The following is a 27,417-nucleotide window of genomic DNA, read 5'->3' on the forward strand; positions in this document are numbered from 1 at the left end:
TAGAAAATTGCATTAAAAAGTCTAACATGTAAAAAATAGTCAAGAATGAATCTGGAAGCAATATAAGAAACAACAACAACACAAAAAAAGGAATATGATTTTATACTTTAATGACCAAAAGATTTATGCTTTCCTCAAGGCTAAGCTGTAGCATGGAAAGACTTCATAGATTAATTAAAATACACATGAAATCAGGGTAAGACCAGAATGCATCTGTACTAGTTTACAGTGAAGATATGACTATTACATGGCTCATAAATGCTTGTGTGGTCCTGGTCAGATCTTTTTTCTCGAATCCTAATCAAAAGCCATTATTAACCACCATGAGGAATCACTACCACAGAGTTAGGTGATAATCAACAAGTTACCTAAGAACCTCATGTGTTTTTGACATGCATTAGACCAGAACGTGTAGAATTAGGTGATTCAAATGCTCAGTAGAAGGACATTTGAGTCCAGCAGACAGGAAACCATACTTTCTCCTTCCTCTATTATATGCACACATTGGTGGGCTGAGTCTCTTATCCATCATGTGCTGTTCATAAGGTTTGCTCTCAAAATTGATTTTATTTACTGAATTTCAGGCTTGATTCCAAATATCCCATTCTATTCCCTATTCCCCAAGTATTAACAATAAGCATCTCATCAAACATATATAAATACATATATATATACACATATATATACACATATATCTATTTATTTATTTAATATCCTTCAAGTAGATTTTAATTGTTTGACATCTCTCTATGTATGTATATATGCATATATATCTATATATGTAGATACATATATATGTGTATGTATAATAAATATATATATTTATGCATGTATATGTGTGTTAATATATTTATTAAATGTCATTACAAATGTGAGATACAAATATTTGATGTTAATACATTTATGTATGATATATACACCTCAAAGCCTGCAAATGCGATTCATCCTAGAGACATTCCTCTATTCTTCCTTATTAAATCTCCATTACACACTCACTATACATATTTCTTTTTCCCTTTGGACTGTATGCATCAATTTTTCTTGTGTGTTTGTAATTATGAGTCTTAATAAATGGTCATGAAGTCTGCCACTTTCTGATAGATTCATAAAATTCTGTGGTGTGTGATCTTCCAGCCTCTTCCCTTATGTTGTGACACGTGAATTCATGTATTAAAGATGGCCGAGTGACAAAAAGTAGCCTTGGTGCCTAAAATATGTCACTGAACGAGAGGAGCTGAAATTAGAGACATTCATTCGGAATTCATGTGAATGAAGAATAAATTTCTATTGTATTGATCTACGGAAGTTTTGAAGGTTGTTGTGATAGCAGTTATCATAGCCCTAATAGACCACCTGACCTTTCTGATCACATTCTGTTATGTATAATAAAGATAAACTGAGACAAATCTCCTCAAAATGATTGCACATTTCTTCTTGCATAGTCACTTGATTGCACATGAAGTATATAAGAATTCTCAGTATTTAGCTTTAACTCATAAATCTTTAATTTGATACTTGTATTTCTTAACTTCATGGTTACTATAGTTTACTAATTTTGTCAATGTAACTCATTCCTTCATAAATGCACCTTGCAAACATGTATTTAGTGCCTGATTAAAATACAATAATGAGGTGCTGATATTTATTGAGAACTAAATAGGTTTCAAGATAATGTTAAGCATTTATATAAAATGTCATAACTTAAAAATTGTCTTTCTGAATCTATATTTGAAGAAAGCATGCAGCAAGTATCTTGAATCAGTGCTTTATGAAATTCTGATCACCTGCTTTCTCGTTAACCTTGGGTAGCTCTGCATGTCTTCATTTAGTACTAAGTGATGAATGTGCAAGCTATAATGACGGTTATAAGTGCTCATCAACTTATAGATGGAACTGGCCAACTGGATAGGTAATTTTTTATTTTATTTTGTAGCTTGATTTTAGAAAAGGAATCAAAATTTGAATTAGTTTAAACAACAGCAAAATGGGCAACTAGAGAGGCAAAGGTGGAAGTGAAATCTTAGATATGACCAGGAACGAGATAATTCAGGCTGCTGCTTTGTTTACTTATCAGTTGTTTAAATTAGAGTTAATTCTAAGAGATGGGAAGCCATTGGAATATATAGGACAAAAAAAAGTGATATAGTGTGATTTATATAGTGAAAAATATTTGCAGAAACATATACTCTCAAGGGAGATTGGTGTGGTGGGAAGAAAGGAAGCTGGTATATCAATGAGATGCTGCTTACAATGATCTAGAAAATGGGTGAATAAACTCTGGCTGGGAGCCGAAGCAGTGCATAGGGTGAGGAAAGGTTTCATTCAGGATGTATTTGGACTGCTGAAGGACAAGAAAAATGAGGTCAGAATAAAACTTTAATGAATGATTACTAAATTTTTGTTTCAATGCATGGAATGACTAATGAAGCCATTTACTAATTGAAATATCAGTAAAGGCCAGTTATAGATTGGGGGTATATCAGAATTTCTTAATAAATACATTAAATTTGAGAAACTTATTAGTTTCCAGTAGCAAGTTAAAAATATGAGTCTCTCCTAAGGCAGAATAATCCTTGAATCATTTCAGTGAAGTAAGAAGAATGGTTTAAAGGAAACCTGCACTATCTTATAGTCTTTTTGCTAATTCTTTGATCATAGAGATAGAAATGCAAAGCCAAGATTCAAACCAAGCACTGAAACTCACGGCCCACACTCATAGCCACTAAACTTTATTTTGGTCTCCTGGATCATCTCCAAGTTTTTCTATGAACAGTTCTATTCTACACTTGATTATTATAGATAACAAAAATCAAGATAAGGAACTATTCTACTCTAATAGTTCTACTCTAATAGTTTAACAAACATAACTGACAATTAGATTTAATCATCAACAACCAGGTAAAATAGTGTTTATTATCTCAGTGGATTCACATTCTAGTGAACTATTATTTTACATTCTGTTGACATATCGTTTAAAGATGTAACTGTATGTCTCATTCTTATTTTCTACTAAAATGTATACAATGAAGAAACATTCCAATGTTTATATTTAATTTAATATCTATAATACTGTGGTTTAACCTATGTTTCTAAGAACCAAAAGGATAAATTTGTAAAGTTTTCAAACTAATTGGCAGCTTGAAATTTACAACTCTATCAAAATATGCAGTATTGCATATACGTAGAAGTGCCTACCTAATTTGTGTGGTCCAGTACAGAATGAAAACATGGAGTGTGGGCAGCCAGTCTAAATGATTAGTGTTCTCCATCCAGAGGCAGAGAGGCTCTGACTATCACTACATGTTGTAGTGACCTGGACATTGCCCTTGTCCCGGAAGGTTGAGGACACATCTTCAGACATAGGCATGTCTCCCCATGGATTGAGCTAGGCTCACCTGTTCTTTTGTGATATTACCCTTTGCCCTGTTTGGGACAGAATGTTCCATGAAAATGCCCTTTGTGTGTCCCTTTCTCTTGCTCTGCCTTTGGGTATGGGCAACCTGCTGACAGCAGACATGGCGAAGCTGGACTCAGCCCCCAGGAACCTGATCACTTGCCTCATTTGAATATCTTCTCTTCAACAAACGGGTTCAGCACGTGCTTGTTCTCTCTCTTTCTGTGGACCCTTAAGGTCAGAGGAGCCAGCTGTCACAGGACCTCAAAGAAAAGGTACCTCTGTCTCTTGGTGATTATTTCATGCAGCCCAATTCTTCTGGAATGACCCTGAGTGTTTTAGTTGCGAGGAACGTGACAATGGAGCCCCTTATTGAAAAATGATTAAGTATTTCAGCTCAATGACAAGAGAAGAGCAGACTAAGAGACTATTTGTGTGAGTGTGAATAAGTGTGCTCATACATGCAAAGGGTCACAGAAATCTTAAGGACAAGGTTTTGGTCCACTCTCAGGTCACACACGCATGGTGCTAGTCTGCTTATTAATACTACTTTGTATCATATAACACTGATCTACCACCTTGCTCTTTGAGATATTTTATTTTTCTTAAAATAAAAATCCTTTTGAAAATTAAAAGAAACATTTTCAATGATTGGTATGCTAAGTTCATGGCATGGTTTTGCTGCAGAATTATAAAGGAAAATTCAAGCGTAGGGATCAATATAAAGTAACTCAGCAAATCAGTTTCTAAGTTTCTAGGCTTAGTTTCTCCACCAATTACACTTCAGGCAGCAACAAACTCTTCCCAGGTGTGCACCACAGTGAAACTTTCAATCTATGCTTATTGGAAAAATCATATTTTGTTAGAAAAGATTCTGTAAAGTTCTTTTCAAATGATTTCTACTTTTAGGCAAGTTTTACATCATTCACATCATTTTTAGTTCTATAAATATTGTATAAACTTACTGCATAAATTCTCAATTCATAAGTTATAAATCACTATCCAGTTATTAGCTCAACACCAATAATTTCCATCTAGTTAGCTTACTTATCTCAAAACTTGTTCTTAGGAAAAGATGGAAAAATTATAAACTTAAATTTTATTCCCATCCTGTCTGGGAGAGGTAGAACTTAAAGAATTATTAAGATTTCCTGCCCACTCCCAAAATCAAGTCCTGCATAACACACAATTTCAAAAATATTATGGATTTTTCTTCTATGACTAGGTAATGATATACTGTCTAATACAGTTGGCTTTAAAAAAGATGATTATCAGCATGGGACTAATCTATTTAAAATCAAGTTTTTCTTGCTAGTCACAGAAGAAGAAACCAAAAAGTTGAAGCACAAGAATAATTTCCTTGTTTTTGTCTAAAGAGAGGGGAGGGAAGATGCAAGGAATTTTGGTGGCATCTAGGAGTGGAGAGCAGCCTCTACAGACAGCCAGCAAGAGAACAGTGGAACTAAGACCTAGAATCAGCCTCAAATATCTGAATTCTGGCTGGGTGAGGTGGTACATTCCCATGATGCCAGTAGCTCTGGAGGCTGAGGCAGGAGGATTTCAAGTTCAAGGCCAGCCTCAGCAACTTAGGGAAATACACAGCAATTTAGCAAGACCATGCATCAAACTAAAAAATAAAAAAAAAGAACTGTATATGAAGTTCAGTGGTAAAGCACCCCTGGTTCTATCCCCAGTACAAAAAAAAAAAAAAAACAAGAATAAATTTTGCAGAAAACAGAAATGAGGGAAAGATGGGGGAAGATCCCTACCACATACACACACCCAGAATCTCCAAATGAGAATCAAGTTGAGTTGACACACTGATTTCTGTCTTAGGATACCCTGATCATAGACACCAACCACTATCACCCTGTTCTGCCTTGCATGATGTTGGAGAAGACCTGACCCATGAAGGCAGCAAGTTCTGGGTTTCCTTATTACCAGTGTGAGTCACTAGTGTCACAGTGAGGGTAGAAGGAAGGGAGAAACCAAGCATCCTTAAAACTGAAATTCTGACTTCCCCAATCAGCATTTTCTCTTTTTTCCTCTTCTGGCAGAAGATGTGGCTGCTGGCTACAAATACCTCGAACAAATGCTTCCGCTGCTGCTGCTTCTCCTTCTCCTCTTCTCCTCCAGAGTGTCTCTCTCTCTCTCTCTCTCTCTCTCTCTCTCTCTCTATATATATATATATATATATATATATATATATATATCTTTCCTTTGGAATATTTGAAACAGCTGCTTTAAGTCTCACCTGGAACAGTAGCATACTGTTCTATTTAAATCCTAGTCTGTCCACAGTATTATTTCATAAATGTTTTAAATATCCCCTATGGACTATAGGTCCATAATTCCAAGAACTTATAAACAGTTGGAAGAACAATATAAATTTGTGAAATTTTTCTCAAAGTGGGAGTAAATTAGCCCCATGTTTTTGGGGGTCAGGGGTACAGGGTATTGAACCCCGCAGTGTTTTAACACTAAAGTTACATCATCAGCCCTTTTTTAAATTTTGAGGCAGGGTCTTGCTAAGTTTCTGAGGATTTCACTAAATTACCAAGACTGGCCTTAAACTTGCAATTATCCTACCTCAGACTCTCAAGTTACTGAGATTACAGGTATGTGCCAGCATGACTGATTTTAATTTTGAAGGGTGAAGCCATTATAAATGTGAGACATTCCATTCTTCACATTATTTGATAGGTGATAGTGAGGCCTCTACTTTCTTTTTTCTCTCTTTTTTTTTTCTAGAACAAAAATGGAGGAACATAATTCAAAGCCAGCCTCAGCAACTTTGTTTTTTTTTTTTATTGGTTGTTCAAAACATTACAAAGCTCTTGACATATCATATTTCATGCATTAGATTCAAGTTGGTTATGAACTCCCAATTTTACCCCAAATACAGATTGCAGAATCACATCAGTTACACATCCACATTTTTACATAATGCCCTATTAGTAACTGTTGTATTCTGCTACCTTTCCTATCCTCAACTATCCCCCCTCCCCTCCCCTCCCATCTTCTCTCTCTACCCCATCTACTGTAATTCATTTCTCTCCTTGTTTATTTTCCCATTCCCCTCACAACCTCTTATATGTAATTTTGTATAACAATGAGGGTCTCCCTCCATTACCATGCAATTTCCCTTTTCTCTCCCTTTGCCTCCCACCTCATGTTTCTGTTTAATGTTAATCTTTTCTTCCTGCTCTTCCTCCCTGCTCTGTTCTTAGTTGCTCTCATTATATCAAAGAAGACATTTGGTATTTGTTTTTTAGGGATTGGCTAGCTTCACTAAGCATAATCTGCTCTAGTGCCATCCATTTCCCTGCAAATTCTATGATTTTGTCATTTTTTAGTGCTGCGTAATGCTCCATGGTGTATAAATGCCACATTTTTTTTTATCCATTCATCTATTGAAGGGCATCTGGGTTGGTTCCACAGTCTAGCAATTGTGAATTGTGCTGCTATGAACATCGATGTGGCAGTCTCCCTGTAGGACGCTCTTTTAAGGTCTTCAGGGAATAGTCCGAGAAGGGCAATAGCTGGGTCAAATGGTGGTTCTATTCCCAGCTTTCCCAGAAATCTCCATACTGCTTTACAAATTGGCCGCACCAGTTTGCAGTCCCACCAGCAATGTACAAGAGTACCCTTTTCGCCACATCCTCACCAGCACTTGTTGTTGTTTGACTTCATAACGGCTGCCAATCTTACTGGAGTGAGATGGTATCTTAGGGTGGTTTTGATTTGCATTTCTCTGACTGCTAGAGATGGTGAGCATTTTTTCATGTACTTGTTGATTGATTGTATGTCCTCCTCTGAGAAGTGTCTGTTCAGGTCCTTGGCCCATTTGTTGACTGGGTTATTTGTTATCTTATTGTCTAATTTTTTGAGTTCTTTGTATACTCTGGATATTGGGGCTCTATCTGAAGTGTGAGGAGTAAAAATTTGTTCCCATGATGTAGGCTCCCTATTTACCTCTCTTATAGTTTCTCTTGCTGAGAAAAAAACTTTTCAGTTTAAGTAAGTCCCATTTGTTGATTCTTGTTATTAACTCTTGTGCTATGGGTGTCCTATTAAGGAATTTGGAGCCCAACCCCACAATATGTAGATTGGAGCCAACTTTTTCTTCTATCAGACGCAGAGTCTCTGATTTGATATCTAGCTCCTTGATCCACTTTGAGTTAACTTTTGTGCATGGCAAGAGGAAGGGATTCAGTTTCATAACAAATAAAAGCAGCACAAATAATAGCAATAATTGATAACCAGAGAAGCAGAGGAAAAATCAAGATTATTTTTATTAGTAAAGCAAATAGAACTTAAAACTTGGAAATATGAAAATTACTCCAGAAAAATATAATTTTTGAGGTCACTTTTGTCTTGGAGTATAATTTTGTTTTTTTTTTCCCTCATTGGATTTGGCTTTTAGATCTCCAAGGTATTTATTTCAGTTGGGATGCTTCTGAAAGCACAGAAGCATTGCTTTGCTAAACAGTTTTAATTTGCAAGAACAACTTCCAGAAAACTAATGAATGCAGAGATAAATATCTTAAGGATTGTACTGAATCAGGCTATTTTTTTTCCTAGTCTGGCCAGAGGAAGATGCAATAAGAAAGGGGTTGGAAAGCACAGCTCAGGGAGAAGTCAAGGTTAATGCTAGAGACAGATGCTCAGGCAACAGATATGATTGCAGAAAGTTGTTGAGGTGAGAGGTCGAGACATTGTTTTAGACTCAAGGCCTCAAAAGCATATTTGCTAAGTATAGAGTATGTGCCAGAGTTATCTTTCAAAATGAAAGACTGACCAGGTCATTCCCCATCTTAAAAAATCATCAGTAGTTTACCATACTTCAAAGGAAAAAGCAAACCTATTTAATCTAATATACAAAGCTACTGGCTATTTTTCATTACTTTTACCATGTTTTCACAAATGCTATGTTAATTCCCACTTTGAATATGTTTTTCCCCTTTCTAAAATTCCATTACTGCCATTTATTTCTTATAGAACCTCCGTAGTCTTGGTACTCAGCTTTTTAGATTCAGTTCAGCAAATCCCTGGAAATCTTCAATGGTGTCTGGTTTTTATGGTATCACCACTGTGGTTTCATGGAATACTGTGAAGATATTAACCACTGTGATTATCTAGCATATTGTGACTGTTGCTTCATACATTTTACACTCCCAGTAGTCTATAGCTTTTTAATAGCAAAACCAGTCCACCAGTCCTCAGTGTCTAGCTCAGTGTGTGAGAAATGTTGAAGTGAAGTCTTTAGACAAGATCCTACTGTTCTTGGTTTCCATAGAAATTTACAGCAGACCTACAGAATAAGCTTGTAAATGGAAGGAGACACTCAGAGTTATACAAAAGTAGATACAAGAGGAAGTGAGGGGAAAGGGAAAAATAATACAAGGGGGACAAATGAATGTCAGTAGAGGGGGCAGAGAGAGAAGAGGCGAGGGGAGGGGGGATAGTAGAGGATAGGAAAGGCAGCAGAACACAACAGACACTAGTATGGCAATATGTAAATCAATGGATGTGTAACTGATGTGATTCTGCAATCTGTATTTGGGGTAAAAATGGGAGCTCATAACCCACTTGAATCAAAGTGTGAAATATGATATATCAAGAATTATGTAATGTTTTGAACAGCCAACAATAAAAAAAAAAGAAAGAATCAAATTTAAACTGCTAATAAAAGATACAAGCCTATAATAACTGTGCATATGAAAATGAGTTATCCATACAAAATATTCAGGAACACGTGCACATAAATAATATATTTTAGTACAAGTCTAATAAAGATATTTACTTTTCCCTTTTTTGGGGAATTATCTCTTGGATAGTGGATTGGATTAATATTCCCTTCATGATAAATGTACTCTGCATACTTTTATGGTTTCCTGACATAAAAAAAGAGAACTAAAAGTCCCAGTAAAAATGAAACAACTTTATAGAAATCAGAATTGACTATTTGTCAATAAATATTACTTTGATGGAAAATACATATTAGTAGTTTACATCTAAATTATAAGAGGATAAGATTATATCCATTTATTAGTTAAATTTTCTGCAGTGATTAAATTCAAGCACATACAGATTATTCTTGGTCTCTGTAATCCTAATAAAAGACCCAAAATAACTGATCTTCTTATAATTGTCTTTTTTTAAACACTTTACACATACAGACATTGGGCTTTAAAATCATAAATATTTTGAATTTAAGAGTTACATGCTTGACTGTGTCATAGTTCATGCTGGAAATATCACTGTTTTGAATTTAAATTCAAATACTTTTATTTAACTCAATATATTATTGACAATCTGTTCAATGTGAACCATCATTATAAGAGAATTTATAATCCTTGCAATCACTTTAGGTGAAAAATATCAGTGTGGCTAATAGAAGTGTATTTCTAAGGTTCAAATATCAATAGAATTCTCTAAGTTGCGTTTTCTGAATTCCCATTTCACTGAAACCAAATAACAAATATTCTGAGTCCACTGTCTATAAATCATCAGCTGGTACCTGACACAGAGTTCTGAATGTGTACAAGAGCCACTCAAAAGTCAAATGCTCTCAACTCTACTGTTTCAAAAAGAATAGATGAAACTAATGGACACTATAGGCAGGTTTATGGCACACGATGTGAACACTCAATATCCCCCAACTTTTGCTTAGTAACTGGTGAGTAGAAAGTTAAAATTCTGTTTTTTTTCTTACTACCAACTATCTATCCCATCTAGGGAAGCTTGCCTCAGTTACATAGTATTCATCTGAGAGCTCATAAGAAAAGACGTTTATTTCATGAATCATTTTTTAAATGCCTGTAATGGAAATAATGTCTTCATTCTGAATCCATATAACTCTTATTTGTTTACATTTTATGGCATTTTTTCCTATTCTGTATTTTAGTTGTCTCTATCCATGTTTTATTTGATAGTTATGAGTTCTACTCCTTTAGTTTATAAATCATATCTTAAGTAGATATTTTTACCTAAGCTCAATAATATACACTTATTAAATGCTAAAAAAAATATTTGGCAATAAAAGGTGTTTTTAAAAAGATTTGAAAAGGCTTTTCAAATGAGTTCAAAGCTAGCCTCAGGAATGGTGAGGTGCTAAGCAACTCAGTGAGACCTGTCTCTAAATAAAATACAAAATTGGGCCAGGAATGTGGCTCGATAGTCAAGTGCCCCTGAGTTCAATCCTCAGTATCTAAATAAATAAATAAATAAATAAATACATGCCTCATATTCTTTTATTCACATTACTTGTAAATAACTTGCCATCTTCCCTACCTGTTCTCCCAGGGGCAATGTCTACATATATCTAAATATACCAGCCAAACTTGTCATTCAGGCTTACTCTCCTATTGACACTACATATTGAGCCAATTTAAGCAAATCAGATTGGGCTCCCTACCCTTATTTTGACAACTATTGTGGCTTGTATATATGTATACATCTTTATAAAAACACAGTAGTTACTATATTCTATTATTTATTTATCAATCTCTCCCATGGGCTGGTGTACTCTACTACAGTTGTGTGACAGACACATATCAATGATTCATTAATACACCAATATTTTACACTTTCCTTTAGTTAGTATATCATTTAAGACATAAAATCTGCATTCTTATCTTAAAATATTAAGCAGGATGTCTTCTGAACACGATTAAGCCTATTTCAGATTCCATAACATATTGTCACAATACATTTATCTTTCTTCCTTCAGATTGAAGTGGGCTAGGCTTACAGTTGTTTTTGAAGCTGATCTTTAAAGCTCCCAACACTCCCCTCTCATGGGAAATGCAAGAGCAAATGAAATGAAAACAGTTACACAAAATAAGGCAAAACCAAACAAAGAATGATGGCACAAGGATACAATCTATCATTAAAAATAAACCAAATACAGCAAGCAAAATATGCTAGGCTGTAGGTATGTACCCCTGAGCCACATGGAGAGAAATAATCAACAGGTCTTTTCCTCCTTACCCATTGACTCTTTTCTGTGTTTCATTTATTTTTAATTAAAGGGGGGGATCTTAAAGCAGGTGGATTGAATACGAATAAAAAAGGACACCAAGGCCACAAGGGAAGCACTCAAATCCTGCTGTTTCTCACAGCAATGCCAGAAAGAACAGAGAAGCAAACACTGGTTTATATCATCAAAGAAATGCAGTAAATTCAAGTTATTATATTTCCTCCGACTTCCTAGCCAGCATTTAATTATTTATACTATAAAATGGCAAATATGAAATGAATGGTTTTATTTGTTATAGTGAAAGATCATGTAGAATAAGAAATTTTAGTATAAAAAATATGAGAAAATTTTAAGAACTATGGCTTAGTGTGTTCAGCCTGCTGAAACAAAATGTCATAAACTGAGTGGTTAATATACAATAGAAATTTAGTTTTCACAGTTCTGGAAGCTGGGTAGTCCAAAATGAAGGTGCTGACAGATTTACTGTCTGGTAAGAGCCTGATTTCTCATAGATGGTGCCGTTGAGCTATGCTCTCTCATGGTGGAAAGGACCAGCTAGCTCTCTGTTGTCTCTTGTTAACCACGAGAGCTACATCCTCATGACCAAATCACTTCCCCCAAGGCCTGACCTCTTATACCATCACCTTGAGGTGATATAGGTATATATCAGAACCTTGACGTATGTATATATCAGAACCTCACATGGTACCCAATCAAATGCATACTTCTTTGTTCTTATACATAAAATAAATTTGATTTTTAAAAATTTTAACTCATATAATCTGCTGATTTGAATGACTATGTCCCTTTGCTCAAATTCAGATGGATGGGTTAACTTCTAAAATCTAGTTTATTTCACTAGCTTATGTGGTTATGCTGTAATTTTGTTTTAGTTACTACCTCTTTGTATTGTATTTTAAAATCAGGTCATATAAGGCCTCTTGTCTTGTCTTTTTGCTTAATATAGCTTTTGCTATATGAAAATTTTTGTACTTCCCTGCAAAGTTTAGGATATTTTCCCAGATCTGTAGAGAGTCTCCTTTCTATTTTTATAGGAATTGCATTGAATCTGTGGTCACTTTGGGTAGTACAGTCACTTTAACAATATCGATTTGTCAAATCAATGAACACAGGATGTCTTTCCATTTTGTGCTATCCAATTTATTTCATGAATTGAGATTAGATATTTTATACATTATGTGAGGTAACTCATTCAAAACAGCCAGGAAGACAGTCAATGTTGTATAAAGGATAAATAATTTTAATGGTAGCTTATGATTCAAATGATATCTTAAATCACTCTATTATTGTAGAATGGATGCATTATATTTTAATGGTGTATAACATTGCATACAAATAATAATATACTACTAAATTTCCTGTGAAAATGTTAAATACTTTTATTCTGTAACTCGGAAAATGATGCTGCATAGTATAGACCCAAGTTAACTAAAAATTATGTTCATGCAAGAACTTGTACACGGACTGGGCATGGTGGCACACACCTCTAACCCCCAGTGGCTTAGGAGACTGAGGCAGGAGGATCGCCAGTTCAAAGCCAGCCTCAGCAACTAGTGAGGCTCTAAGGAGCTCATTGAGACCCTGTCTCTGAATAAAATATAAAAATGGATAGAGATGTGGCTCAGTGGTTAAGCATCCTTGGGTTCAATCCCCTGTAACAAAACAAAACACTTATATGTGTATGGTTACAGCAACTTTACTTACAACTGCCAAAATTTGGAAACAACTAAGATGTACTTCAGTAGGTGAATAAATAAATAAAACTTCGGCATAACCAAACAATGAATATTATTTAGTCTTAAAAAATGAACTTTCAAACAATAAAAATACATTGAAATACTTCAAATTCATATCACAAAGGGAAAGAAACTAGCTTGAAAAGTCTACGTACTATATGACTTTAACTCTACAATATTATGTAAAAGGTAAATTATGGAGTCAGTACAAAGGTCAATGGTTGCCTTTGTACTATACAGAGCTAGGAGGAGATCATCCAGAGGTAAGGCTAGAGAAGCTATCAGGCCTAATTGTGCAAAGTCTTGTTGACTAAGACAAAGTTGTGAGACTTTGGAAAGGATTTTGAAATCCAGTCTATGCTTGTATTTTAATTTTAATCAAATATTATTACTTTAATTATACATATTTATGGGGAACATCATGGAACTTCAATACATGCATTTCAGTGTATACCAATCAAATCAGGGTAAATAACCCTGATGAAAAATGTTTTGAGATTTGACCTCATCTCTTCTTGCTAGACATAAATTATATAATAGGGAGTATTATATAAGGCTGGGAGTGTTGTTCAATGGTAGAACAGTTGCCTAACATGCATGAGGCCCTGGGTTCAGTCTCCAATCCTACATAATTAAATATACATATTAGGCTACTGTGAACTATATAGTTCTATACTGTGCTGTAGAAACCTTGAACTTTTTACTTCTAACAGCACTTAACTACATTCTAGTATTTGTTATCCAACCTCCTTCTATACTTTCCATCATCCTTCTCAACTTCTAGTAATCACTAATATATAAATAAATCAACTCTTTTTGCCATCCACCTATGAAAGAGAAAATTTAGTATTAATTTTTTGTCTGACTTATTTGACTTAAAACAATGCCCTCCTGTTCCAGTTCCTTCTAATTTTGTTATAAATGATAGGACACCATTCTTTTTATGAATTAATAAAATGCAATTGTGTACACAGTGTGTATACATTCCATTATTCATTCATCCATTAAAGGACAGTGAGGCTGAATCCATATCTTAGCTATTAGGAAAAGTATAGCAATAAATATGGTTGGGCAAGTATTGCTTTGATATGCTGAAAACATTTCCTTTGGATACTTTTCCAGAAGCAGAATAACTAAATTATATAAGAGATCTATTTTTAGTTTTTTGGGGGAACTTGAATAATGTTCTTCACAATGGCTATTCTAATTTACTAAATCATCAAAAATATGTAAGAATTTTGTTCCTCCAGCTCTTTCCTAGCATTTATTATCTTTTTGATAGTGGCCATTCTAATTGTGGAAAGATGACATCTCATTGTAGTTTGATTTGCATATATCCAACAGCTAAATATGGTGAAATTTTTTCTTTAATAAATTTGTTAGAATTTTTTTTTTAATTTAAATTTTTTAAATTTAAATTTGTTAGAAATTTTTTTAAAAATTTTAACTTTATTAGTTTGAGAAATGTTAATTTATATTATTTGTCCATTTTTAATTGGATAAAGAAACCACAATAACAACTGAGGATGTAGCTCATTGGAAGAAGATTTGCCTAGCGTGTGTGAGGCCATCAATTTGATCACCATCACAGGGAGAAAAAGTAATATCAAGAAAATAAGTAATCCAATTATGTTTTATTTTTAGGAGTCATTCAATAGTATTTTCTATTCTTACTTCTACCAATATTTTATGTAGAAATCACAATTATAAATGAATGAGGAATGACATGAAAAAATAACACTGATATATAAGTTTGAGTACTTAATATTCTACACCCAATTCTCCAAAGGATTAACTTTGGTATTTCACTTGTGGCTGAGCTTTTCTCTCATCCATGTTCTCTTCCCATACTTTAGGAAACAGCCTCAGAGATCGTTGTATTTAATTAAGTTCTAAGATGTAAATTCTATTCACTTTTAAGTTGATGTATGTTACCAAGTAAATAAAACAGATATATAAAGATGAGAGATGGATGGTCATTACCCTGAATACCTAATTAGGTCTACTAGATAACTCTAATTCTACTATGTTCCATATACCAATAAAAACCGTGTTCTAAGTTATTTAGATTATAGATAACAGCTGGACTGTGTCTATTTATAGAAAATTAGGACACTTTGTTATGTAAAATAATCTGCTTCTAAAAATATTAAACTACATTTTCCATTATAAGTTATATGTATTTGATGCAAATTACTTCCTCTTTGCACAGTTAAAATATGTCTTCATTCCAGTTTGCACTTTCTTCTTCTCCTCAAAATTCATCATATCCTTTGAGTTATAAAATATTAAGTTGATGTTCCAAACATTTCTGTTATTTGTGGTGCTTCTGTCCTGAGGATCAGATCAAACACTTTTTTCTAATGTCTACTGAATGTTTAGTCTCATTAGCAGTTTTGAGAACTCCCTCAAAAACAGGGTGGGCTTCCTGTATGAGGTTTAGATTAAATGCTATCACTTTCAGAAGTGCCTATCTAGGCTCCAGGAGAGAAAGTTGTACTATTTTGTCCCTTGAGAAAGCTCTCCTAATGATTAGTTTGTACAGTGTTTGCCAATTGCCTTATAATTTTTTTCAGTATTATTACCACAAACAGTGTCCTAGTTATTTCCTTTATTTTCCTCATCATATAGCTTCCTGTTGTTGAGCCCATGGCTGACTTCATTATTATCCTCTGCATGCTCATTTGGCCCATATATGTCAATGGCCATTGGATAAGAAGTCAAAATTAATTAATTTTTATATTGTTTTGGGGAATCTACACAAGATAGTCTTCAATATATACTGAGGCAAAGTATCAAATTTTGGCTGAAGAAAAGAAATGTTGCTGATTTTTTAATGCATTCATAAGATGTGATCCTGTCCTCTTTTCCTAATATGAATGTAAGAACGGTATATGTTTCTATATTTCTCTGTAAGATTTTCAACTACTTTGCTATCATGATTGTCCAAAGAATGTGTTTTGACTGATCTAACATGTCAAAAATTTGAATCCAAATGTAAATAAATGTCTAAAGCAATAAAACACCTCTTTCCTTAAAAATTGAATTAGGTCTTTGCTAAGAATTGTATCATTGCTCATTTACTTTATCAGGAGAATAAACTTCATTAATAGTATGAGACACGGCATCTTGAACACAGTAAATACTTAGCTTACACTTGTGGACAATGTTGATGACTTTATATCATGAGGAAATAAACACCTAAACTACAGTCAAATATTAGACAGTCTTCTATCCTGTGTCTTCCTTTTTGGGTTCATACTTTGAGGATGACCTTTAAAACCAGGTACTGCAAATATAATATAAATATATTTGTACTGCTGGAGAACTCGGAGCAGTTTCTTCTCATTCAGAAAAATAGTTTCTTTTTATCCACTGTGTTTAATATAAATACAATTTCCAGAGTACATAAAAATCTCTGTTTTAGTTTATAGAATGTAATCAACCTTTTTATTGACTGTTGTCATTTGCAAAATGCAATAAGCCTGACCCATTGACAGTCATGGGTTAATGTATGGATCAATCTTGTTCGGTGGAAATTCATTTATGGAGGAAATGAGCATTTCTGATCAAATTAAAAAGAAGAAGATCATTTGTCTTGAATTTTTAAGCACGTCAAGGGCATCCAATAAATTGTATTCTGTCACTTAAAGTTTTATACAGAGCCTTTGAATTTCAGAATAATGTAACTACTTTCACCTTATTTTGATACATTTGTGCAATTGGATCTGCTAAAATGAATAATCCACACTAATTATCAGCTTGTCAGCAATTGTCATAGCTTTAAACATGAAGATAAAGCAGAAAGTTCATGTTTTTAATGTTATCTACCAAAAATTAATTCTTTGATATAAAGAAAAAAAAAATAGCTTGCAACCCTCCCAACCAACAGGGGCTGTTCAGTTCCCATTATTCTTCATGATAAAACAAACAAAAAATTGTAGTCATATTAATCTTCTCTAATCTTATAAACATGTAGTTGAATTAACATTTTATATAACAATGTAATTAGTGACGGCTTAAAATAGTGTAAATAAAAAGAATATGAGAGAGACATTTTTCTAAAGGTCTACACAAAGGAGGATGTTGGAGGCAAGTTTAGGTTAACATAAAAGGGCTTAACAAGATAATTACTATGAAATGTTTAGGCAAAAATTTAATGCTTTGTATTATCTTGGTGTTTCTTGTTAAATTACAAATGTAATGCTTGGATCTCCTCATAATTCGAAACATTTAATGTCATTTACATAGATGTTATGTTATACTGTATTGGCTGATATACAAGAGTAAATATATAAGATGATTTATAATTTTTTATTTTCTATAATTGCTCTCTCAAATTCTTTTGGTGACAGTTATTGGCCATTTTCTGTTAATGCCTTAACCATCTCCAAAGACTTATGATGATCTTTCTTTTCTGACCTTTCAGCTCTGGAAAGCAATCTCTAGCTTTCTCTAGCTCCATAGGATCTTGTGCATCTTTAGACACCAACCAAGCCTCACATTCTCTTCAAGTCTTATTCCTTAATCTTGGAGCAGGTTACCTGAATACAACCTCCTCTAATTATTTTACCATATTCTTAGTTAATACTAGTCAATTTATCAATGATATTAATACATTTAGTATCTAAATAGTCATTAAAATACCCGATATAGTTTTGTCAAATGCTGTTCCCTAACTATATTCATGTGCTGTGGTCAGTTTTAATAAAGTATTGTGGTCTAAAGCTGTATTTTAATAGAGACATTTTTTTTAGCAAGGGAAGTCCATTTTAGTGTTAATGGAGTTCAGACTAGTTCAATTTGCTGAGGAAGCAGATTCATCCTCCTTGAACATACAATACTCTGAGCCCACCCTGGAAGTAGTGCTGTGTCCTTGGGCAAGACAGGAATTCTGCCAAGACTCTGACAGTATTAAGCAATTCCTCTACTGGCATCCTCCTTCCAAATGCATTAAACATTAAAGGACAATGCATTAAGTGACTTGTACCTTGGTATGGATCAATTTATTAGAATGCTTTTCTCCTGAAAGGAAGGGCTGATGGTACAAGTGATGGATAACAAGAAGGGTAGAGAGAAAGCAGAGCAAAGTGCAGTGTGTTCAGAGAAGGAGAGAGGCATTGGAGACTTTTACAAAGCCCATTCTCATCACATCTTACTCTATTATTTCCTGTATTTCAAATACAATGAAAAAAACAATTATCATGACAATAATCTTTGGTAACAATCTTTACCACAGATCCGGGTATGCAGAAACAAGTGGTGCCAGGTTCATTTTCTGTGCACATCCTGGGAGTACATGAGTGGGGAATGTACTCAAGTTCCTTCTCACAGTGACGTCCAGACCATCCTGTTAAATAAAACCCCAAACAGACATTTAATTTTCAACCATAATAGCAGTCGTGACAGCTTATCTGTATTGGTATTTACTATTTGTGAAACTGGCCTAAGTATTTTATACAGTTTATGTCAGTTCATCTTCATAATCACTTTATCAGGCAGGTAGTTGCAATCAGTATCTCTAGTACATGAGAAAATTTAACTGCAAGAAGTTAAATAGTTTGCTCTAAAATCACACATTATGTAAGAATGGAAGCAAATACATGTCAAAATAAAGTTTCAGAATTTATTCATGATACCATTCAACATTATATCTTCAGATGTCTTCATTTATTTTACCTTGTATAAAATAGATAGAAGGCAATGAAATAAACATAGTCTATGATTTCATTTAATATGAATTTTAATATGAAGGAAAGCAACACTATCAATATCTAGATATGCAATGTTTTTTATAATATTTGTAATATTTTATGTTAATATTATCAAGATATCATTCTGTGGAATGTAAATATTTTGCGTATGCTCAGCTGAGGATTGAGTGTAAAAATTCTTTTTAAAAAAGGTTATCTGATTTTCCGTAACAAAACACTGTTTTCATGTGTGCATTTTATTTGTTTTCTTCCTAGTATTGCATCATCTTCATCATTAAGCTGGAGTTAACATTGCTAAGCCCTCCACAACATAATATGTCAGCAGCTGTGGTCTCCTAGGTACATAAGAGGTACATTTTTCAAACCATTGATTCTTTCATGTCAGGAAATTATTTGTAATTATCTTAGTAAATTTACCAGGTCAGCTACAGCATCATATTAATGTAACTATCTCATTCTACATGGGTACAACATGTCTTCAGAGCAAGTTCCCAGTGCTGGCTGCTGGCTGCTAGCTGACTAACTATGCCAGCTATAATTGCAACGTTTTAACCTTTCTTTATTTTTCTGTGTATTACCCAATACATAGAAATAATTTCTATGTATTACCCAAGCATTTAACTTGAAAAGCAGCTACTGAGAAATGTGAAATATTACTGTTGTTCCCACTTAAGAACATAACCTTATTGTTCTTCCTGAAAAATTATAGGAGAAAATTAAATATAATATTCTAGAGAAATCAGAAAATATTTAATGTAATGCTACTTTATAAAATGAAATGAGGACCACTTTTAAGTACTTAGTAATGTCCAGATCAAACTTAGATATATCTGCTAGAAGGCTAATTGTATCAAATCTTTGTCTAAGATTCTTTCCACTTTGCAATGCTCTTTCATGTGCTTAGATGATTCCATAGGGATCTCCACTCTGGAAGTTACAAAAGACGATACAGGAAAAAAAAAAAAAAAAGAAAGAAAAAAAAGAAAAAGAAAAAAACTTTGCAACTACTGTAAAAAGTTGTTATGACCAGTCATTCACATTATTCACATCTTTGAATCTCTCAAACTTAGTTGAGCATAACGCCTATTCATTAAAAATACTTGCATCCTAAAAATGGATTTTATAAATGTTGAACACATACAAATACAATACAATACAATACATACATGGAAAACTTAGTAACATTACTTAGGAACACCTAAGAAATATGAATGGAATTTTGAATATAAAATTTAGAATAGTTACTTCAGGTTGAAGGGAAAGAAATATGGTCTTAGAGGCATATAGAGGAAGCTAGAATTAAATTATGAGGACAGTAAAAAGATGGAGCTGGAGTTGTAGCTCAGTGATAGAGCACTAGCAAGCTTATAGCCTTAGGTCCGATCCTCAGCACCCCTTAAAAATAAATAAATAAACTAATAAAAATAAAGATACTGTGTCCATCTACAACTAAAATAAATAAATAAATGTACTGGACCAATTAAATAGACAATAAATATTTTAATCAAAAATATTTGATATTCTTAGATACTCTCCTTTATTTCAATAGAGGAGAACACTTCAACTTAATTTCTCTAAAACAAATGCTGGGGTGAGCTATAGGGAGAGTAACTAGAGGAGTAGGCTGAGGGGCCTAATAATGATTAGGCCCCCTGTGTTTGTAGACTCTCTCTGACTAAATTTAGACTCCTATTCTTCCTAGGACAAGACTAGAAGATAAATAAATCAGGGTGCAACACAAGAAGTATAATTCACTTTACATATTTAAACAAAGAAAGCCTTCTAATGAGATTAGGTGTTTACAAAATAATTACAAGAAAGGGCTAAGACGTAACTCTGTAAAGGTTAAATTTAAGTTTTGCTCTCCTGTTAAGTTTAAGCTTTGCTTTTCTGTAAGTTTAAGTTCTGTTTTCCTGGAACCCGAAACTTATGTTAAAAACAGTCACTTATGTCAAAATGTACCCTGACCCAACACCCCCTGACAAAATGCATGATTATTCTGTAATGGTTATTTTGTAACAATCCCACCCTCTCACCCTAACTGCCATATGAACTTCCCTGTTTAAACACTGCATAAAAACTCTGCTTAAGCTGTGCTCAGGGCTCCAGCTTCTCTCAGGAGAACTCTGAGCCCCAGCATGCTGGTCCAATAAACCCCTTTGCTTTTGCATGAGACAGTCTCTTGGTGGTCCTTTCCTCCGACGTTTGCCCGACCCTAACAACTCCAAGGACAGATAGGACTTTCTGGGAGGACTTTGCCCCTCAGCTAGAATGATGGGGTGACAAATAGTAATGTTGAGTTGGAGAACTCACTGTATAATCCAGGTGAGCCGTGATGCTGGGAAGTGTCTACTACAGTACCCCAGCTGCCCTGCCTGCCCTGGAGCTCATGACAGAACACCAACTGCCTGGTCTGGCTGCCACTTGTACTTGTGCTACATTTTAATATACATAAAGCCAGTGACCCACAGTGAGATCTTCTGCAGAAAACCACATATCTACATGACCTTCTTTACCACCAGAAACCACAGGAGCCTTCAGAATCCAGATATATTTATTATTAGTGAGACTCAATTATATTCATGACCTCAGCTTCATGAGCATCTAGAAATTGTAGCTTTTAACTTGCTTGCCACTGCAGTACAAGAAACCACAATAGACAGGATGGATGCTGAAAACCTGTCATACTCATCAAAAATAAAGAAATAAGTAAAAAAGATAGGTGCTTATACTGCCATGAAGTGACATGATGGTGAGAAATAGAAAGAGAATAAGAGAATATAAATCAGACCAATGGATATCCATTGGGCAAGATTTAAAATTGTCCTGTGAAGCAGAGCTGAAGAAACACATTGTCCATTAAACCTCATATAAGTTTGATGGTCACCGTAATAGGGCAACCAAGTATTAAAAAATATTTTGGTAATTAAAAACAAGAAATAAAATATTTCATTAGCAATCCAAAAAAAGTGGTCAAATCATGATGACTACGAACTAACATTATTAATCTAATATCTGACACAAATTAGAAAATAAATAAATCCTGTTAGAACAATGACAAATAATTCAAGTAAAAAATAAACATGACTTTAGATTGAACATTATGATAAATATTATAGTGATACTTAAGTTTATGAATTAAAAAAACTTTAAATACATCTATATAAATAACTGGAAACATACTTTCATTCTATGTTATCCCAGAGCAGTTATATTAGATTGAGTTTGTTAATGAAATTAAAAGTCACTCTTTCAAATAATTTTATATTTTCTTTTAATTCCAGCCGTCTTTTCAGTGCCAAGTGATAAACCTACAATAATTCTTACTGGTTATTATATTATCTAGTAATTGGATAGCATAAATTAAAATTACTTTTTAGTATAATTTTAGAATATGAAGAATTGATTTTTATATTTAAGTTAATTTTAGAATATGAAGAATTGATTTTTATATTTAAGTCATCATGAAAATATAATCTTATAAACTCTTCTTTATGTCAACGATTATTTCACTTTTTATGGGCCTTGATTAAAAAGATAAATTGTTCTGTGTGACTTCTGTTCTAAACACAGAATTCCCATTCCTAACTTTGTAATTGTGAGCACTGGTAACAGACATGATCTATGTTTCTGTTTCCTTGCCATTCGGACGAGGCAGCATTTCTGCTGCAAAAAGAATAATGCTGCTTTAAAGGCACGCTGTGTTTCTGCAGTCTACATCATCACTACAGACATCATTACACCCTCCTGGGTATAATTATTTGGGCCCAATGACTGCTCCAGGGATTCAGAACAACAATGGGTGCAGCAATCACATTTGCAGCACAGAGTCTGTTCCTCATCACTTTCTTATTGCTCACAGTGAGATGGCTCTGGCTGCACTTAGGAGTGTAAGTTAAGCATTGTTACGTAACAATGTCAATGGGACCATTTAGTCTAAAACACAACTTATGTCAATGCAACTTGAATCCCTGTATTGATACTTTAGTACAAATGAGTTCATAAACCATTCAGTTCATTATATACATATAAGATGAATTGTATATTCAGGACTGTCCTAAGCGCTATTCGGGTTGTCTTTTCATGAAAATTTCATGTAAAGAGGAAGAGTGATGTCTGAAATCCAACCTGTAATCCACTTGTCATACATTGTACCTACTGGCTGGGAGGAAGGGACATAAGCAAATAGTTTGCCTACTTAGAGATACAGGACTGGTACAAACATGGCTCTGTCAGTGACTTTGCAACACTGGCTAACATCATAAATAATTTCCTTTTTTTTGTTTTCAGTCTGTGCTATAACTCCCAGAGGACCCATTATTGTACAACTTTTCTACTAGGATGTGTTAATACAAAACTAAATAACATTTAGAATGCCTTTTAGTCTACTTAGATCCAATTTAAATTTTAGTGTGTTCTACAGACACATCTGTTAAGAAAACAAGTATTTATTTTTTCAAAGTTTGGTCTGTTCAGAATGTTTCAGGACTGCAGGAGTCATACAGCTGTTTAGATTAAAAGAGGGAAGAGAGAAGAAAGATAACATTATAAATCTTAGGGCGCAATAAACGAACCATTCAAGGTTATTGCCATGAAAGAAGAGAGAGATGTTTGATGAATATGTATAAATTTTGGCAATTGGCAACATGACGTAAAGTTAAGGAATATTTCCACAACTGACAGAAATAGAAAATAGCAATGATTTATGGTGCATAACTTAAAGACCTAAGAATGCCTAGCCAAAGTAGACTTCCATCTCACTATGTAAGATTAGCAAAATGGCATGAAAAAGATAAGACTCTAAAAAGAGTTATGAATATTATTTAAGGTTAGTGTTTTCCATGGATGACAAGGAAAAGCAGATAAGCATCAACCAAGTGAATTAGACTTTGTGTCTTTGTATGACATCTGTGAAAATACAGATTCTCTGACAGAGCAGTGGAAAGATTTTGATTATAAAAGCTTTTAAAAAGAGAATCTGACATATCTGGGTGTGAGACCTTTTTGAAGAATTCTCACAGTTATTAGAATCCAGACTAAACCATAACACACTGTTGGATCTTATTGGAGAAGACTCCTTTTTAAATGGTTGTCATTTAGAACTCTTAATTGTAGGAAAAGCACTAAACATGAGACTGATTCTTGTAGCAAATTTTTAACTGTACAATATGTTGCTGTTAACTATACACATGGTTGCTGTACAGCAGATTTCTAGAATTTATTCATCTTGCATAACTGAGACTTTATGGGGAGTTGTTATTCAGCAACATAACATTTTTTGGGAGAGATGAGAAGTATATAAATGCTAGGCTAGGCTTCCTGATTATGAATCTAGCTCTGCCACTAACATGTTCTGAGAAATTACTGAGTGGCTCTGGGACTGCTTTCTCTTTGATTAAATGAGACGGTAAAATGAGATACATTCTTCTCAAGGTTGTTATAAAAACCAGAGGAGTTATTGCATAAAGAATATCATGTTGGGGCTGGGGATGTGGCTCAAGTTGTAGTGCGCTCGCCTGGCATGCATGCAGCCCAGGTTCGATCCTCAGCACCACATACAAACAAAGATGTTGTGTCCGCCAAAAACTAAAAAATAAAATAATAATAATAATAAAAAGAACAGCATGCTGTCTGTGTACCAATACTGTTATTGCTATCATAATTATTATTATTTTATAAGCACTTCTATGTCAAAGTCTTCCCAAATTTGACTCCCAAAGTCTGAAATTCAAAATATAAGGAAAAAAGTGCTCAATAACAGAATTTGTAAGGAAATAAAATGTTATAATTAAAAGATATTGAAGAAAATGTTATAATTCTGTCAAAAACATTTTCTGTTGGGAGTGAGGAAAAATTTGATTTCAAAGGGGAACAAGAGTGTACTTGGGGAAAATGGTGGTAACTGACTGACTGACTGTGGTTGTTTTTATGCAACTTTATGTATTTGTCAAAAACATAGATAGGTAACCAGAGAGTACATTGTGTTATAGGAATAAATATACCCTGATAATATAGTCAACTATGACAGAGAAAACAAAGATAGATAAGATGTAAGGTGATCAATAGGATAAAGATTGTTTCTCAAATAACTTGGGAGAGAGGGTGAGTTGGCATGTTTAAGAGCCATGGCTGCTGACATGCACTTGAAGCAGGGACAGTGGTCTGCAGGAGGATGCACAACACTTTCCAAGAGTTTGTTTCATTTGTTTTTGCTCCTGCAAAAGGTAGTGAATATCTGCCTTAATTCAAAAAGATCAGCAACTTTTAACACCTAATAACACTGGAGGGTCTCATTTTAGGTCTTCTACTTTCTACTATGGAACTAGGAGGAATGCTTAAGCTTCATTTGAAGGCTGCAGCAATTTCAAAATGGCTTCATGCTTCTAAGTAAATCCAGAAGAAGTAGGATTTTAACTTACAGCATCAAAACTAATCTAGAAGTGGTAATAACTTTAAGAACATGGAAAAATATGAAAGTATCAATTATATGTATTGATGGGTTAAAAACTACAATTTATGTAGAGGTTGCACTCAACTTCTTTTGGAGAATTATTTCCATTGCTTATGTTAACTGTCATAGGGATTTAAATGTTAAGACTATGATAAATATAGTTCTGCTTAAAAGAGATCAAACTATGGAAATGGCATTTATCCTTTGTATCAGAAAACTTAATCTTTCCTTCTTTTATTTCAAAAGTTAAAGTTTTATGTATAGGAGGCAACTTCAAAATTCCATGTGCACTTATTTCTAGATGTGTTATGTAACCAGATAAAATCTGGTACCAGTAATAAGTCAGAAATGAGTAGGAAAGTAAACAGATCTGGGCTCTCAGTGATTTCTAAACTTGGAAAATTCATGCAGGTGATATTCATTGACACATACTCACTATTTCCTACAGCTTCACATAAATCTTATAAGCACTAATTCCCACATGACTACCTGCATGTTTTTCTCTCAGTAGACTCAATATTAAACTCAGACCCATGGGGTATTCTGAAGTCTTCTATAGAATATAAAAATAGTGATATTTTTATATATCCAAAAATATACACCACATATAATACTTGTTGCTAAGGGAAATTCAGTCATTCAACATTACTCCTGGGTGGATGTACCTAAATGTTGAAGATGAATGACAGAAGAATAGGAAAAGAACAACAAACACGAACATTTAAAGAAAAAAAAAGGAAGAGGGGAAAAATGATAAATGTTTATGTCATTATATAGTTAAAGAGACTATGGATGCTTTAACAAAATGCCATAGACTAGATGGCTTATAAACTAAAGACAATGATTTTTCTGTTTTAGGGGCTAGGCAGTTTCCAAGATCAAATTGCTGGATGATTCAATGACCGGGGAGCCTGCTTCATGATTCTTAGGCCATGCCTTCTGCCTGTGCCCTAGAATAGTGGAGAGAGATTGCCAGCTCTCTGGGGACTCTTTTATGAGACCACTAATTCCATTCCTGAGAGATCTACTCTCTTTACCTAACCACCTCCCGCAAACACAACTGGTTAATAGTATCATATTGGTGATTATGTTTTACCATATGAATTTTAGAGGAATGCAAATATTTCAGATCATAGCAGCAATTATTCCTTGTATAAAAGCAGCTTATTGAGTTTGTCCATTTCTGTGCTGAAAATTATGAAAGAAATAATGTTGTCAATATCAATAAGCACTAACATTTATAAATGACTTGCTCTGTGCAGGAAATATTTGATATAAAGATCAAGAATCTGAAGCTTATATAAATTCAAAAAATCCGTTCCTTCTGACAGCCTAAGTGATTGCTTTCCAGTGTCAGAACATTCATTTCACATTTTTTAAGCACAGGGATTGCTTAGAACCTGATTGGTAGTCAGTAAAACTACTGATGGAGTCTACTGTTAAAATTGTACTATGTAGGGGGATCCAACATGGCGGCGAGAGGGGAGGCAGCGCTTTCAGTACCTCCTCAACAACGGGGTCAGAGAGAAGCATGGATACGCTTAGATTCGACCTGCTGAGAAACTCCTAGCAAAATTCCACTAAAGAGAGACGGGCTGGGAATCAGTAGGATTTTTGGAGGTGACAGTTTGCGCTAGACGAGTGAATCTCCGCCACGCAGTGCAGAGGTCCAGACCCGCCAGCCGCTGCCCGCGTGACTCGACGACTGTCGGCTGCCTGCACCGGCCCCGCGTCAGGGCGGATAGCCTCCGAGGCGCAGCGCAGCAGGAGCGGTGCAGGGACTCTAGGAAGAGGTCTCTCGCCAAGCCTTCATGAAATAGCGAACCGGGAGCTGAAACCAACCAGAGACAAACCAGTCCCACCCCTCCCTTCGGACACTCCGGCAAGGAGCCTGGGGCCCGCCATAGCAGAGAGGTGACAATCACCAAATGTTCCGCCAACAGAATTCCTTCCCAGCAGAATCCACATTAGCAGGTGTGTGACTCCCACTCCCTCCAGATACAAGCAGCCAGGAAACCTCGGGAATCTCTCCGGGGGCGTGTCTGTAGGGAAGCAGAGGAGATTCCAGATCCCCACCTCCCCTTAACACCAGCGGCGACACCCAAGATCTTAGCCGC

General features: G+C 34.5%; 1 protein-coding gene across 1 annotated transcript in view; it reads right to left on the reverse strand.

Moving 5' to 3' along the window:
• Eys (eyes shut homolog) overlaps positions 1–27,417 on the reverse strand; it is a 1,560,564-nt gene that overhangs the window by 769,251 nt on the left and 763,896 nt on the right. Inside the window, 1 exon segment of the mRNA XM_015487393.2 lies at positions 18,370–18,485. Within this exon segment, the coding sequence (XP_015342879.1) occupies positions 18,370–18,485 (116 nt within the window).

Source organism: Marmota marmota, unplaced genomic scaffold, assembly GCF_001458135.2.
Source record: "Marmota marmota marmota unplaced genomic scaffold, marMar, whole genome shotgun sequence".
NCBI lineage: Eukaryota > Metazoa > Chordata > Mammalia > Rodentia > Sciuridae > Marmota > Marmota marmota.